We start from the raw sequence: 12,500 nt of genomic DNA, 5'->3' as shown, positions 1-12,500 counted from the left end.
GTCCCCTTTCTCCTGCAGGGGGCGGAGCCAGAACCATGAGAGGAACCGCCAGAGGAACCGTGACAGGAACCTGGGCGGCGTGCGGCGGGACCGGGCGGTACCTGCGTGTTCTCGTTGAAGCCGGGCAGCCAGCCGATCTCGGACGGGCGCTCCTCGGCGCCGGCGCCGCAGCCGAGCGCCTGCAGCGCGGCGCGCGACACCAGCAGCAGGTCGCCCACCCGCAGGTCGATGTCCTCCTCGCGCTCCTTCTGGTAGTCGTACAGCGCTCGGTACTGGAACCCCTCCGAGCTCATCGCCGCGTCCCGCCCCGCCGCCGGCGGAAACGCCGAGTGCACGGAACGCCTCGGCCAGCCGGACGGAACCGGAACCTCCGGGCCGCGTCCCGGGGGAATCTTAGTGGAACCGCCGGCTCGTGTCCTGAGGGAACCGAGCGTGGAAGCTGCTCAGGGAATCAAACGTGGAACCTCTGGCCGTGTCAGCGTGGCTCTCCCAGAGTTCCGTGCGTCTCGTCCGTCTCCATGTCCCCCGGCGCCGTGTCATCCGTCCAGGACGCGGCGCCGACCGGCGGAACGGTTCTCCACCTTCATCAACCGCTGGAGTGGAAGAGACATCGGAGGAGGAGGAGGGGGAGGGGCCACCTGGGGGAGACAGGAAGTAACAGTAACTAACAGTTTCACAGTAACTAACTAACAGGAAGGAAGCATTCTGTCCCCTGGGCTTTATTCTCGGCTCTGACACTGAGCGGTGTACCACAGGGCTGTGTCTGAGGACCCGGCCTGGGTCCGGGGGCCTCGCTGTTCAGAGGTCTGCCGTCCTGCAGCAGCAAAACCCGAACGAGACCTGAACCGCTGCGGGTCGAATCTCACGTCTGGACTGAGCAGTTCGCTAAGATAAGCTTTCCTGAAGACTGATCAGAAAAATGGAGCCCAAAAACCAGAATATTATAAATGTTCTGGGGAGAAACACAAGATAATCAAATAAAACCTGCCGTCGGTCACAACCTTTCCCTGATATTCAAATCATAGAATGATCTGATCGTTTTAAAGCTATTTTCATTTTCTTTCTCGTTTGTTTTTCCAGCATCTTAAAATGTGACAGACTTTCTAAGTAACTAAAAGCGTTTAACTGACCGTCATGTAACTAAGTGTCATAATCCCAAGTTACTCACACACAGCTGCCATAATCCACCTGATTTAATGTTTTGGTGATAAAAAACATAGAAACGTGAATTTAACAGAAGGCAGACGAAACCTTCTACAGGAAAACCTTATTTATTCCAATAATCGCTCATTTCAGGGTGAATAACTGCAGCCGAAATGTTGAACATCAACAGATTAACGCGCCCGCCTGACGGAAACTTGTAAAAGAAACATTTTACAGAAATAAACTGTTGTAATTCCAGAATCAGGCGGATTGTAAAGGGAGTCTGGTTCAGTAAACAGTGAGCCTCAGCGGGGGATAAAGGTGATTTCCGGTCCGTAGGAGGAAGTAGACAAAGAGAGACTTTCACTTTTCCGCACTTTAACACACCTTCCTCTCAGAATAAACGTAGAAATGGTGGAATTTGTGGAATAATCGTGTCAAATGTGGGATTTTGTGGCCCGCAGGAAACGTGAAGTTGCAGAGCGTGGCGGCGTTAGCATTAGCCGCTTTAGCTCTGCGCGGAGCTCTCACCTGGATCCGGACTGCGGGGCTCCTCACGGCCGAGGCGCAGCGGCGGGGCGGCCGCGGGGAGGCATCGGGGGCCGGGGGGGAACCTTACACCACGTTCGGCTGCAGCTCCACACAGGAAAACACCCGCAAAGCCCCGCAGTCTGAGTGCGCTTCCCGCAGACGGACACACGCACCGTGCCTCAACACCGACACTTCGCGGCGCAGTGCGCATGCGCCACGCGCCGCCACCTCGGAATAAACGTTTATTTCTACCGTCAGATGTTGGAAACAAAGAAAACACGCGTGGATCCCCTCAGATCACCCGGATCCTCTCAGATCCAGCTGTGGAGGCGCGTCACAGCTGGCAGAACCGCTGGACGCACAACAAAGAAACGCCGAATTATTCATGAAGTCCGCGGGCACGCGCGGCTCGTGCTTTCAGGATGGAAGATTCAGGCAAACAAAACAAGACAACAAAATGAGACATATGTTTATTTACAAACATCACAGTCCAACGTTAGAACCCTGAGGGACACCAGGATTTTTTTTTTTTTTAATAAAAAGAGGTACATGTGAGGTTGTGATGATGAAGAGGAAATCAGTTCTGAATTCTTCCTCTTCTGGTTTCAAAGAGGTTCCTTTTGGCTTTAGTGGCGGTTTTGGTTCCTGCAGGAGACTGAAAGTGTTCCAGATGAGAACCCTGAGGAACCCCGAGGAACCTCAGGAGCCGATCTGCGGTAGAAAACCGAAGACGTCTTGGAGGATGGAACTCCATCATCATCCATCCATCGGTCCATCATCCAACAAACCATCATCATCTATCATCCATCCATCATCATCCATCCTCCATCCATCCATCCATCATCATCCATCCATCCATCCCCACCCATCATCATCATCCATCCATCCATCCTCCATGTCTTTCATCAGGGTTCTGGAGGATGGAAGAACAGCGTCACATCCAGTGACCTACATTTGACTCCAACATTACAGAACAAAGGGAAGAGAGAGAGGGAGAGAGAGACAGAGAGAGAGAGAGAGAGAGAGAGAGAGAGAGTGTACATCAGCGTGACGCCTGCTGCCGTTTGTCCAGAACAGTCCGTCCATGAAGCATCCATCTCTTTCATCAGGTTCTAGGAGGACGGGTGGAGAACAGCAGCTCCTCCACTGACCTACATCTGACTGCAGCAGAGGAGTGTGTGTGTGTGTTTGCACACGTGCATGTGTGTGTGTGTGTGTGTGTGCGTGTGTACCTCAGCATGTCTGAACAGAATCCACCCATTCATCATCCATCCATTCATCCACTCATTCATCTTCATTGTGTATCCATTCAACCTTCATTGATCCCTCATCATCCACCCATTGATCTTCATCACCATCATCCATCCATCCAGCCATCATCCTTTCATCCATCATCCATTCATCCATCATTCATCCATGACTCGCCACGTTCCTTAATTTAAAAACTGAGTCGCTTATTTCATCTGTTCTGTCTGAAGGTTCTCATTTAAAAACTCAAGTTCATTAAAGATGAAGTTCTTCACAGAAGACTTGAATGAGGAGCAGGCCGCTGCTCCTGGTCCCCCCGGTCTCCCCCCAACCCCCCCGTCTCCCCCCCCATACCCCCCGGGTCCAGCCCGGCGGTCTACATGCTGAGGATGTCGGGCGCCGTGCGCACACACAGGCGAATGCTGCCCTCCAGCTGCAGCGCCCTCTTCAGGCGGCGGCCCACATGCTCCGCCCACTCCAGGTCGCAGAAGACCCAGACCTCGGCCCGGTCCCGCTGGATGGTGGCGGTGCAGGAGGGGAGGGGGGCGGTCCGGACGGCCCGGCACAGAGCGCGCCACGTCTGCTCCAGGTCCGTCCCGGTTCCACAGTTCTCCCGGTGGATCACCCAGCGCGCCCTCTGGAGGGGGTGGAGCCTGTGGACGGACAGCGTGTCCCGGAGGCGTCTGGACATGGAGCGCTGGGACGGAACCCGGCTGCGAGCCGCCACGACCCAGCTCCGCCTGGGGGAGCGGTCCGGGGGGGCGGGCTCAGCCACTGGCTCCGCCCTCCCGGGCTGTAGTCTGAGGGGGGCGGGCTCAGCCTCTGGCTCCGCCCCCCCTCCTGCGCAGGCGAGGGCGGGCGGCGGTCTGGCCGGCCTCAGCGGGGGCCGCTGGCCTGAGGAGGGGAACCATGGCGTGAAGACGGGGGCGGCCCGGCAGGGGAACGGGTCCAGAAGGTTCTGAGCGGTCCGGAGCAGCGAGGGGAGTCTGGAGGGGGGGCCCGACTGGAAGTGGAGGAACACCTCCTCCATCCACAGGGGTCAGAGGTCAGAGGTCATCATTACCTGAGGACCACAGGAACACCTCAGAGGGTCAATGTGCATGAAAACACACACACACACACACACACACCTCAGGAACAACCTCAAAGGGTTAAAAAAAAAAGACACATCACAGAACCACAGAGTGATAAAACACACACACACACACACACACACACACCTCAGGAACAACCTCAAAGGGTTAAAAAAAAAGACATCACAGAACCACAGAGTGATAAAACACACACACACACACACACACACACACACACACACACCTCAGGAACAACCTCAAAGGGTTAAAAAAAAAGACATCACAGAACCACAGAGTGATAAAACACACACACACACAGACACACAGACACACACACACACTTACTTACCTCAGGGGTTCAGACAGAAGAGATTTTAAAGGTCGCAGAAGTCGCCGTAACACCAATGCTAATGTTTTTAGCTCCCTCGTCTCACCGGAACTCGCTCCCCTCGAAGCTCGCGGGCGGTAAAGAGAACCGACGCCGCGGCAGGTACATCCGGTATGTCCGAAAGTCCTCCTCCGAACAGCGAGCGCGGTCCGGGGGAGTTATTCCGTCCTGAAGCCGACTCGAGCTGGAGGCTGGAAGCTAGCAGGCTAACGGGAAGGCTAACGGGCGGCTCTCGCAAAATCTCGCGATTTTTCCAAACCGGAAGAGAGTCAGGATCCTGGCGCTGCTGGTTTGTTTTCTGTCTCCTAACTTTACTGCACCGCTCAGAATAAAGGAACTCAGAGGCGGAGAACGTGTCAACAGGACAGTTTATTGAATACGTGTCGTCTTTATTCAAAGTACAGTCAAATACCGAGATGAGCCTGACAGCTAGAACTCACAGCCGGAACCACGAGAAGCGGACTGCTGGAAAAACAGACGAAGAAGAAAGACACCGTGGGGGGGGAGGGGGGCGTTCTGCGGCTCTAGAACCTGGCGGGGGAGGAGGGGGGGACGTTCTGCGGCTCTAGAACCCGACGGGAGGGGGACGTTCTGCGGTTCTACAACCCGGCTGGGGGGTGGGTGGGGGGGAACGTTCTGCGGCTATAGAACCCGGCGGGGGGAGGAGGGGGGGAAGTTCTGCGGTTCTAGAACCCAACGGGAGGGGGAGGAGGGAGGGGGACGTTCTGCGGTTCTACAACCCGGCTGGGGGGGGGGGGGGGGGGGGGGGACGTTCTGCGGCTCTAGAACCCAACAGAGGAACATGTCGTCAGTATGGCACATTTGGTCCACGTTGGTAGAACATGAATGAAAGAAACAAAAAGTTTTTCCAGAAGCGTTAATGAGTCGACTGTAGATTCTGAAATTCGTCGGCCAATCGGATGGTTTCTCCGTTACATCATCGTCTTCACCGGGGAGGGGGCGGGGCTGGGGGCGGGGCTCTGCAGGCGATTGACAGCTGGAGCTTCACAGGAAGTAGTCTGGAGTGCGTCTGGTCACGTGGGGTTCTCCGCGGCGGGGGGCGGGGTCAAACTGAAGGCTGGAGGGAGGGGAGAGAGAGCAGGGGTGAGTGCGGTTCTCCGGGTTCTCCCGGGGGGGTAGGGGGGACACGCTGCCGCCGGGGAACTTACAAAGAGTACTTGAGGGTGTCGTCCAGTTCCATGATGGCCGCCTGGTTCCCGCAGCGGTAGCAGTAGTTGGGAGCGCTGAAGATCGTCACCACGTTCTTATCGTGGCCCCAGTTGTAGCCCTGAGGAACGCCACATGTTAGAACCCCAACCAGCCGACTGCCTGCTCCCTGAGTCTGGATTCATCCAACTGCAGAACAATCACCAGCTCTCAGCCCCAACCCTAGAACCCCAAACCCAGAACCCCACCCCTAGAACCCCAACCCCAGAATCTCAACCCTAGACCCCAAACCCAGAACCCCAACCCCAGAATCTCAACCCTAGACCCCAAACCCAGAACCCCACCCCTAGAACCCCAAACCCAGAATCTCAACCCTAGACCCCAAACCCAGAACCCCACCCCTAGAACCCCAAACCCTGAATCTCAACCCTAGACCCCAAACCCAGAACCCCAACCCCAGAATCTCAACCCCAGAACCCCAAACCCAGAACCCCAACCCCAGAATCTCAGCCCTAGAACCCCAAACCCAGAACCTTAACCCCAGAACCCCAACCCCAGAATCTCAACCCTAGACCCCAAACCCAGAACCCCACCCCTAGAACCCCAAACCCTGAATCTCAACCCTAGACCCCAAACCCAGAACCCCAACCCCAGAATCTCAACCCCAGAACCCCAAACCCAGAACCCCAACCCCAGAATCTCAGCCCTAGAACCCCAAACCCAGAACCTTAACCCCAGAACCCCAACCCCAGAATCTCAACCCTAGACCCCAAACCCAGAACCCCAACCCCAGAATCTCAACCCCAGAACCCCAAACCCAGAACCCCAACCCCAGAATCTCAGCCCTAGAACCCCAAACCCAGAACCTTAACCCCAGAACCCCAACCCCAGAATCTCAACCCTAGACCCCAAACCCAGAACCCCAACCCCAGAATCTCAACCCCAGAACCCCAAACGCTAGAACCTCCTCCAGCCAGCCCAGCTCTTCATGGTCATCAGTGTTCCTCTCCCTCCTGCTCTGCTGATTAAACATGGTTCTAGTGTTCTGCGGAGCGGTGGTGATGTCGTGGTGGTGGTGATGTCGTGGTGGTGATGTCACGGTGGTGATGTCGTGGTGGTGTGTTGGAGGTGGTGATGTCGTGGCGGTGATGTCATGGTGGTGATGTCGTGGTGGTGATGTCATGGTGGTGATGTCGTGGTGGCGGTGATGTCGTGCTGGCGGTGATGTCGTGCTGGCGGTGATGTCAAGGTGGTCGCCTCACCTCCATGACCAGCTGGTGAGCGCGGGACACCAGCGTCAGGCCGTTGGCGTGGTTGAAGGTCTCCGAGATGTCCTGTCCGAAGGTGTAGCCGGCGCCGCGGGGGGAGATGCCCCACCCACCACGGTCGTCAGGGTCCGACCACAGCAGGTCGCACATGGGGCCCTGCAGGGGCAGCAAGCCACACATTTAGACCGCTGACCAGACGTGTGTGTGTGTGTGTGTGTGTGTGTGTGTGTGTGTGTACCTCATGTGGAACCTCCTGCAGGCGGTCCAGAGCTCGTATGTGATCCAGAGTGTCGATGGACGGAGACAGTCCTCCGTGAAGACAGAAGATCTGAGGACAGAGAGAACGCGTCCTGAGATGAGGACAGACCCCGGCCCCGGCCCCGCCCCTGGCTGGCCCCGCCCCTTACCTGCCCGTCGACCAGCGCGGTGAGCGGCAGGTAGTCGAACAGGTCTGTGAAGTACTTCCAGACGTTGGCGTTGCCGTACTTCCTCAGGCACTCGTCGTAGAAGCCGTAGACCTGCGTGATCTGCCGGGACTCGTGGTTCCCCCGCAGGATGGTGATCCGCTCCTGGAACCGCACCTGAGGGCGCACGGGAGGAACATGCTCTATCCGCTGATGCTAGGAGGAACATGCTCTATCCGCTGATGCTAGGAGGAACATGCTCTATCCGCTGATGCTAATTCGGTTCCTGCGGGGTCCCCTGACGGAGCCATGAGGGACTCCTCCTGTCAGAGCGTGTGGGGACTGGGGTGAGTGCTGCGGTGGAAGCGGCGGTACCTTGAGCGTGACGAGCAGGGTGACGGTCTCCACGGAGTAGTACCCCCGGTCCACGTAGTCCCCCATGAACAGGTAGTTGGTGTCGGGCGACTTGCCTCCGATCTTGAAGAGTTCCATCAGGTCGTGGAACTGACCGTGAACGTCGCCGCAGACCGTCACCGGGCATCGCACCTGGGGGCGGAACCGCACATCCTCATGTTAGAACCGGGTCGACTAGAATGTGACGCCATTACTGTGAGAACCGTGAGGAAGCAACAGCGCGAGAGCAAAAAGAAAAACCCTGAAGACCCAGCAGAACCCTGACCCGTCAGGACCGTTCCTTCAGACTCCGGCTGGAGGGTTCTGGGGTTAGGGTTCTCGGATCCATCAGAGAACGTTCTTCGACCACAGACCTGCTAATGCTAATGCTAACGCTGCATTCCACGCTGTTCTCCCGACACACCCAGGTTCTACAAAGATCTGAGAGGAACCAGAACGACTGCAGGCCCGAGGCCGGCGCCATCGGGAACTTTGGGTTCTAACTGCAGTGGTTTTGACGGTGAGGTTCCACCTGGCGCTTGGTTCTGAGGGGTCCAGGTGGTTCCGCGGTCTAACGGACCGGAACAGTTTGAGAACACGGAGCACACTGACACGAGCGCTGCGTTCTGTTAGAACCCGTCACGTTGACATCGTGTTCCTCCGGGAGCAGCTCTGGAACCAGACAGCGTTACACCAACCAGAGGGCAGCGGGAAGCCCCGCCCACTGAGCGACCGGGGGCGGAGCCAACTCACCTCCTGAACGTTTGACTCCTTGGTGAGGATCTCCTTGGCCTGCGGAGAACACGGAGAACACAGAGTTAGAGAGTAGAACATCGCCGTGGCGTTCCACAGGGATCCGGTCTGAGTGTCCTGAATCTACAACATTTATCTGTTTTTTGTTTTTTTTTTGGCGGGAGAACGTCTGACGGAACCTCACAGGGTTCCATTTAACAAACGGAGACTGAAGGTTCCACAGGAACACTGGCAGAACCCGGGGTTCCTGAGCTACGCTACGTTCTGGATCTCAGCAGATGTTTGTTGGTGGAACCAAAACGTTGACCCGAGAACGTTCTGCGTTCCCACAGACGGTCTCGGTTCCCTCAATGTTCCACTTCTAGCCGCCCGGTACCAACAGCAGCCGTCGACACGTCGCAGAACCGCTTCAGAGAACCTTCACAGCAGAACAATCCCAGAACCGCCGTTCCTCATCAGCCCGGGTCTGTCGGTTTCTCATGGTTCCACTCCGTGTTCTGGGTTAAGTTTGGGTTTAAAACGTCACAACAACTGAGGGGGGAACGGTTCTCACAGGGTATCAGGGAGAACCCAGCAAAGAACATCAGTGGAAACGCCTCATTGGTTCACCCCGGGTTCTGATCCGGTTCTCCACTGACCCGGGAGGAGGAGCGGGGGTGGGGCTCCTGAGAGGAGGAGAACCCGGAGGAGTGAGGCAGACAGACTCCGGCTCCGTCTACTTCCCGGAGGACCCGCAGAGGAAGATGCGGGAGGTCAGCTTGAAGGAGACGCACGCACGCACACGCACACGCACACACACACACACACACACACACACGGGGGACGGAGTTGCGTGTTGAAGAGCTTCGTATGAACCGGACTGAAATTCTCCCGGTTCCTGATTTAAAAGCGTCTCATGCGGGAACTGAGAGCCGAGCAGCGAGTCCAGAGTCCCGAACCAGACCGGATCCTCCAGACAGGTCTGATCTGGACTGAGCGGCTCCGACAGGAACCAGATGTGGAACCATCGGAAGTTCTGGAGCAGATCGGTTCTTTAAAGGTTCTGGATCCTCTCCTGCCGGACTGGATTCAGACCCGGAGCGGAGATGCTGCTCCCTCTGGAGCCGTCACGCCGCTGGATTCGGGGGGAATTGGAGGTTTTCGGGTCTCGGACGCAACTGTCCGGAGCAAATTAACGATTTAAAGCGACTGGAGGAGCTTCCTGGAGGGCCGAGCGGAGGCTAGCTTCAGCGCCTCGACCAGGAATTAGCCGGAGCCGCGGGGCCCGGGCCGCCGCTGGGGGAGGGGGCGGGGGCCGCTTACCTTCTCGCAGAGCGTCCTCACTTGGTTCTCCGTCAGCTGCTTGCACTCGTTGAGCTGCTCGATCCACTGGTCCAGCTCTTTGGTGAAGGATTTGTCCTCCATGCTAGCTGCGTTAGCGCCGGCCTGTGCGTGCGGACGAGGGGGAGCGCTAGCCTCCTTAGCCGTTAGCCCGTCGATCCAGTCGCGCCAAACCGGTTCGAAAATGTACGATAAGACCTGAAATCAGCGAGCCCGTCACTCAACCTCTATCATGTTAAAGCGCCGATGGCGAGTTACCACCGTCTAAACCCGCGGGATCTCAGCCGGGGGAGGCGATTCGGTCGAAAGTCCCCGAAGCGGCGGAGCGGAGCGGCGCCAGGCGACAAGCTAAAGGAGCTAGCTGCAACAACATCCGGGGACTTCTGCAGTGCGCAGGCTCGGCTCGGCTCAGCAGCGGCGCCGCGTGGTCAGGGCGGGAACGGCAGCCTGCCAAACCACTGTCAGTGAACACTGTTACAGCACCACTGTCAAGTCAAGTCAAGTCACTTTTATTTATATAGCACATTTATAAACGCCTTAGCCATACCAAAGTGCTTCACAAGGACAATGAGCAAACAATAAAGCAACCAGAGAGGTGAAAAGGTGAAAAGGTAAAAAGTGAAAAGTAATAAACAATCATTAAAACACATCTCAAAATCAGACACAAAAAAAACTAAAAACAAGGTAAGACCTAGCTGAAGGCCGAAGAAAAGAGGTGGGTCTTCAGAAGGGATTTAAAAATTCCCACAGACTCGGCTGCTCGGATGTGGTGGGGGGAATGGAGTTCCAGAGTCTAGGGGGGCCACAGAAAAGGCTCTGTCCCCCCTGGTTTTTAACCTGGACCTGGGAACAGCGAGAAGGCGTTGATCAGCCGACCGTAACGCTCTGAACGGGGTGAAGGGTGGAGAAGATCGGCCAGGTACAGAGGGGCAAGCTGGTGAAGTGATTTAAAAACTGTTAGAAGGATTTTAAAGTCAATGCGGTAGCGGATGGGGAGCCAGTGAAGAGAAGCGAGAACCGGGGTGATGTGAGCGTGTTTTTTGGTGGAGGTGAGGAGTCGAGCGGCAGAGTTCTGAACAAGCTGCAGGCGGTGAAGTTGGGTTTTATCAATACCGGTGTAAAGACTATTGCAATAATCCAAGTGAGAGGTGACAAAGGCGTGCATAGCCTGCTCTAACCCTGCCTGGGGAAGGTCAGGGGTCTACGCAGGGGCAAGAGGGGGCCTGGCCCCCTCAAATAAATGTTGTGCCCCCTCAAACTAAATCCCCCAAAATATATTAGCATGAGCACGCACAGCACCATCCTCGCTCCGACGCTACATGCGGACCCACCCACCCCCACCCACCCCCCGAACGCACGTTTGTGGCCCCCCATACACTTGATATGCCCCCCCTGAGACGAATGTCTGGCAATGGGTCTGGGGAAGGTGCGCTTTAATCTTTGCCAAAGTCCTCAGATTGAAAAAACTTCTTCTGACGACTGCGCTGATCTGCTGCTCGAACTGGAAAGAACTGTCAAAGATTCCTCACAGCTGGCTTGGACTTCATGGCAAGAGCACCCAGAGCGTTGGAGCAAAGAGCTGGAGGGGTTTTGCCAAACACAATGACCTCTGTCTTATCCTCATTGAGGTTGAGGAAGTTGGCTGTCACCCATGCCTTAAAAGACGATTTTCTCGAAAAAGTCGAAGCCAAACGTCTGTTACTCGCTTTTTGAAAAACGCGCATGTGCCAGACCATCCTACCTGCTCTGCTGCTCCTACAAGTCGCTTGATGGCGTGACGCAAGCATTTCTTCAGCGTGATGGACATGTCGGAGGACCAATAGTTGACACTCGCATCACGCCATTCACTGGCTAAAACATCGTCCATTATACCTTTAATGTCCGTTGTCTGCTGTCACCATTTCATGAAACCATGACCCGTGAACACTTTTTTAAAGCACCACTGTCTGTCAACTCATTTCTAAAATCACTGTTTGTAAACACTTTGTAAAAAAACCCACTGTATGTGAACACTTAAAGCGATACTTCAACATTTTGGCAAATTGGCCCATTTAGCACAATTCCTTAGTCATTTGGAACAACATACTTACTGTTTCTGTGAGGGCGAGCTGTTGTTTATTCAGAGGAGAGTCGGGGAAGGTTTTCGGGATGGACACAATGGAAGTGGATGGTATTTTTGTTCCCCCTCGTCAAACTCATCAAATACACAATCCAACAACCCCAAAACACTTTGGTGGACACGTTATAATCCACACATTCACTACGCTGTGGAACACCAACAAATAATATTGTAGCGTTATGACACTGAAGCAAATACTGGGAACTACTTTTTCTTTTGAAATCACTACGCCCAGACGCCATGTTTAGTAAGTAGTTCCGTCTCAGCAATCTTCGCATAAACAACTCAATCTGGTAATTTTGCATTAATATTCCACAGCGTAGTGAATGTGCGGATTATAACGTGTCCACCAAAGTGTTTTGGGGTTGTTGGATTGTGTATTTGATGAGTTTGACGAGGGGGAACAAAAATACCATTCACCTCCATTGTGTCCGTCTTGAAAACCTTCCCTGACTCACTTCTGAATAAACAACAGCTCGCCCTCACAAAAACAGTAAGTATGATGTTCGAAATGACTAAGGAATTGTGCTAAATGGGCCAATTTGCCAAAATGTTGAAGTATCGCTTTAATAAATCTAGTCTGAATAAAATCACCACTGTCTGTGATCACTTTTAAAACCACTGTCTGTGAACACCTGGTAAAACCTGTGTGTGTGAGCATTATATAAAAGCACCACTGTCTGTAAACACTTT

The 12,500-nt window shown here is 55.0% G+C and overlaps 3 protein-coding genes across 4 annotated transcripts in view; all 3 read right to left on the bottom strand.

Annotated features, from left to right (window-relative positions):
- The window catches only part of LOC115397614 (phosphatidylinositol 3-kinase regulatory subunit alpha-like), an 8,549-nt gene extending 6,681 nt beyond the window's left edge, over positions 1-1,868 (bottom strand). For both annotated transcript variants that reach the window (XM_030104018.1, XM_030104019.1), the window contains exons 1-3: positions 1,675-1,868; positions 102-638; positions 1-12 (exon numbers count right to left, since the gene is read on the bottom strand). The exon at positions 1-12 is cut by the window's left edge and continues 118 nt beyond it. In XM_030104018.1, coding sequence (XP_029959878.1) covers positions 1-12; positions 102-293 — 204 coding nt within the window. In that variant the 5' untranslated portion in view covers positions 294-638; positions 1,675-1,868. The remainder of the gene's footprint in view (positions 13-101; positions 639-1,674) is intronic.
- A 1,407-nt stretch (positions 1,869-3,275) lies between these two features.
- Positions 3,276-4,604, bottom strand: shld3 (shieldin complex subunit 3). The gene is made up of 2 exons (XM_030104026.1): positions 4,345-4,604; positions 3,276-3,985 (listed from the first exon to the last, which is right to left on the bottom strand). The coding sequence occupies exon 2, from the start codon at positions 3,950-3,952 to the stop codon at positions 3,299-3,301; it is 654 nt and encodes a 217-aa protein (XP_029959886.1). The 5' UTR covers positions 3,953-3,985; positions 4,345-4,604; the 3' UTR covers positions 3,276-3,298.
- Positions 4,605-4,734: 130 nt separating this feature from the next.
- LOC115397617 (serine/threonine-protein phosphatase 2A catalytic subunit beta isoform) lies at positions 4,735-10,060 on the bottom strand. Its single transcript, XM_030104025.1, has 8 exons — positions 9,671-10,060; positions 8,369-8,407; positions 7,598-7,768; positions 7,226-7,399; positions 7,057-7,146; positions 6,813-6,974; positions 5,553-5,671; positions 4,735-5,461 (listed from the first exon to the last, which is right to left on the bottom strand). The coding sequence occupies exons 1-8, from the start codon at positions 9,770-9,772 to the stop codon at positions 5,389-5,391; spliced, it is 930 nt and encodes a 309-aa protein (XP_029959885.1). The 5' UTR covers positions 9,773-10,060; the 3' UTR covers positions 4,735-5,388.
- Between the last annotated feature and the right edge of the window lie 2,440 nt (positions 10,061-12,500).

This window comes from Salarias fasciatus, chromosome 12 (genome assembly GCF_902148845.1).
Source record: "Salarias fasciatus chromosome 12, fSalaFa1.1, whole genome shotgun sequence".
Lineage (NCBI taxonomy): Eukaryota > Metazoa > Chordata > Actinopteri > Blenniiformes > Blenniidae > Salarias > Salarias fasciatus.
The sequence above is the reverse complement of the archived record's forward strand: the minus strand, read 5'-3'. Positions and strand labels throughout refer to the sequence as shown.

Excerpts from the sequence above, each read along its gene's own strand:
- shld3 (XM_030104026.1), bottom strand. The coding sequence starts at position 3,952 with ATGGAGGAGGTGTTCCTCCACTTCCAGTCGGGCCCCCCCTCCAGACTC.
- LOC115397617 (XM_030104025.1), bottom strand. The coding sequence starts at position 9,772 with ATGGAGGACAAATCCTTCACCAAAGAGCTGGACCAGTGGATCGAGCAG. Across the intron at positions 6,975-7,056 it reads TGCAGGAGGTTCCACATGAG|GGCCCCATGTGCGACCTGCT; the intron begins GTACACACACAC and ends CTGCCCCTGCAG. Across the intron at positions 5,462-5,552 it reads GACACCCTCAAGTACTCTTT|CCTTCAGTTTGACCCCGCCC; the intron begins GTAAGTTCCCCG and ends CCCTCCCTCCAG.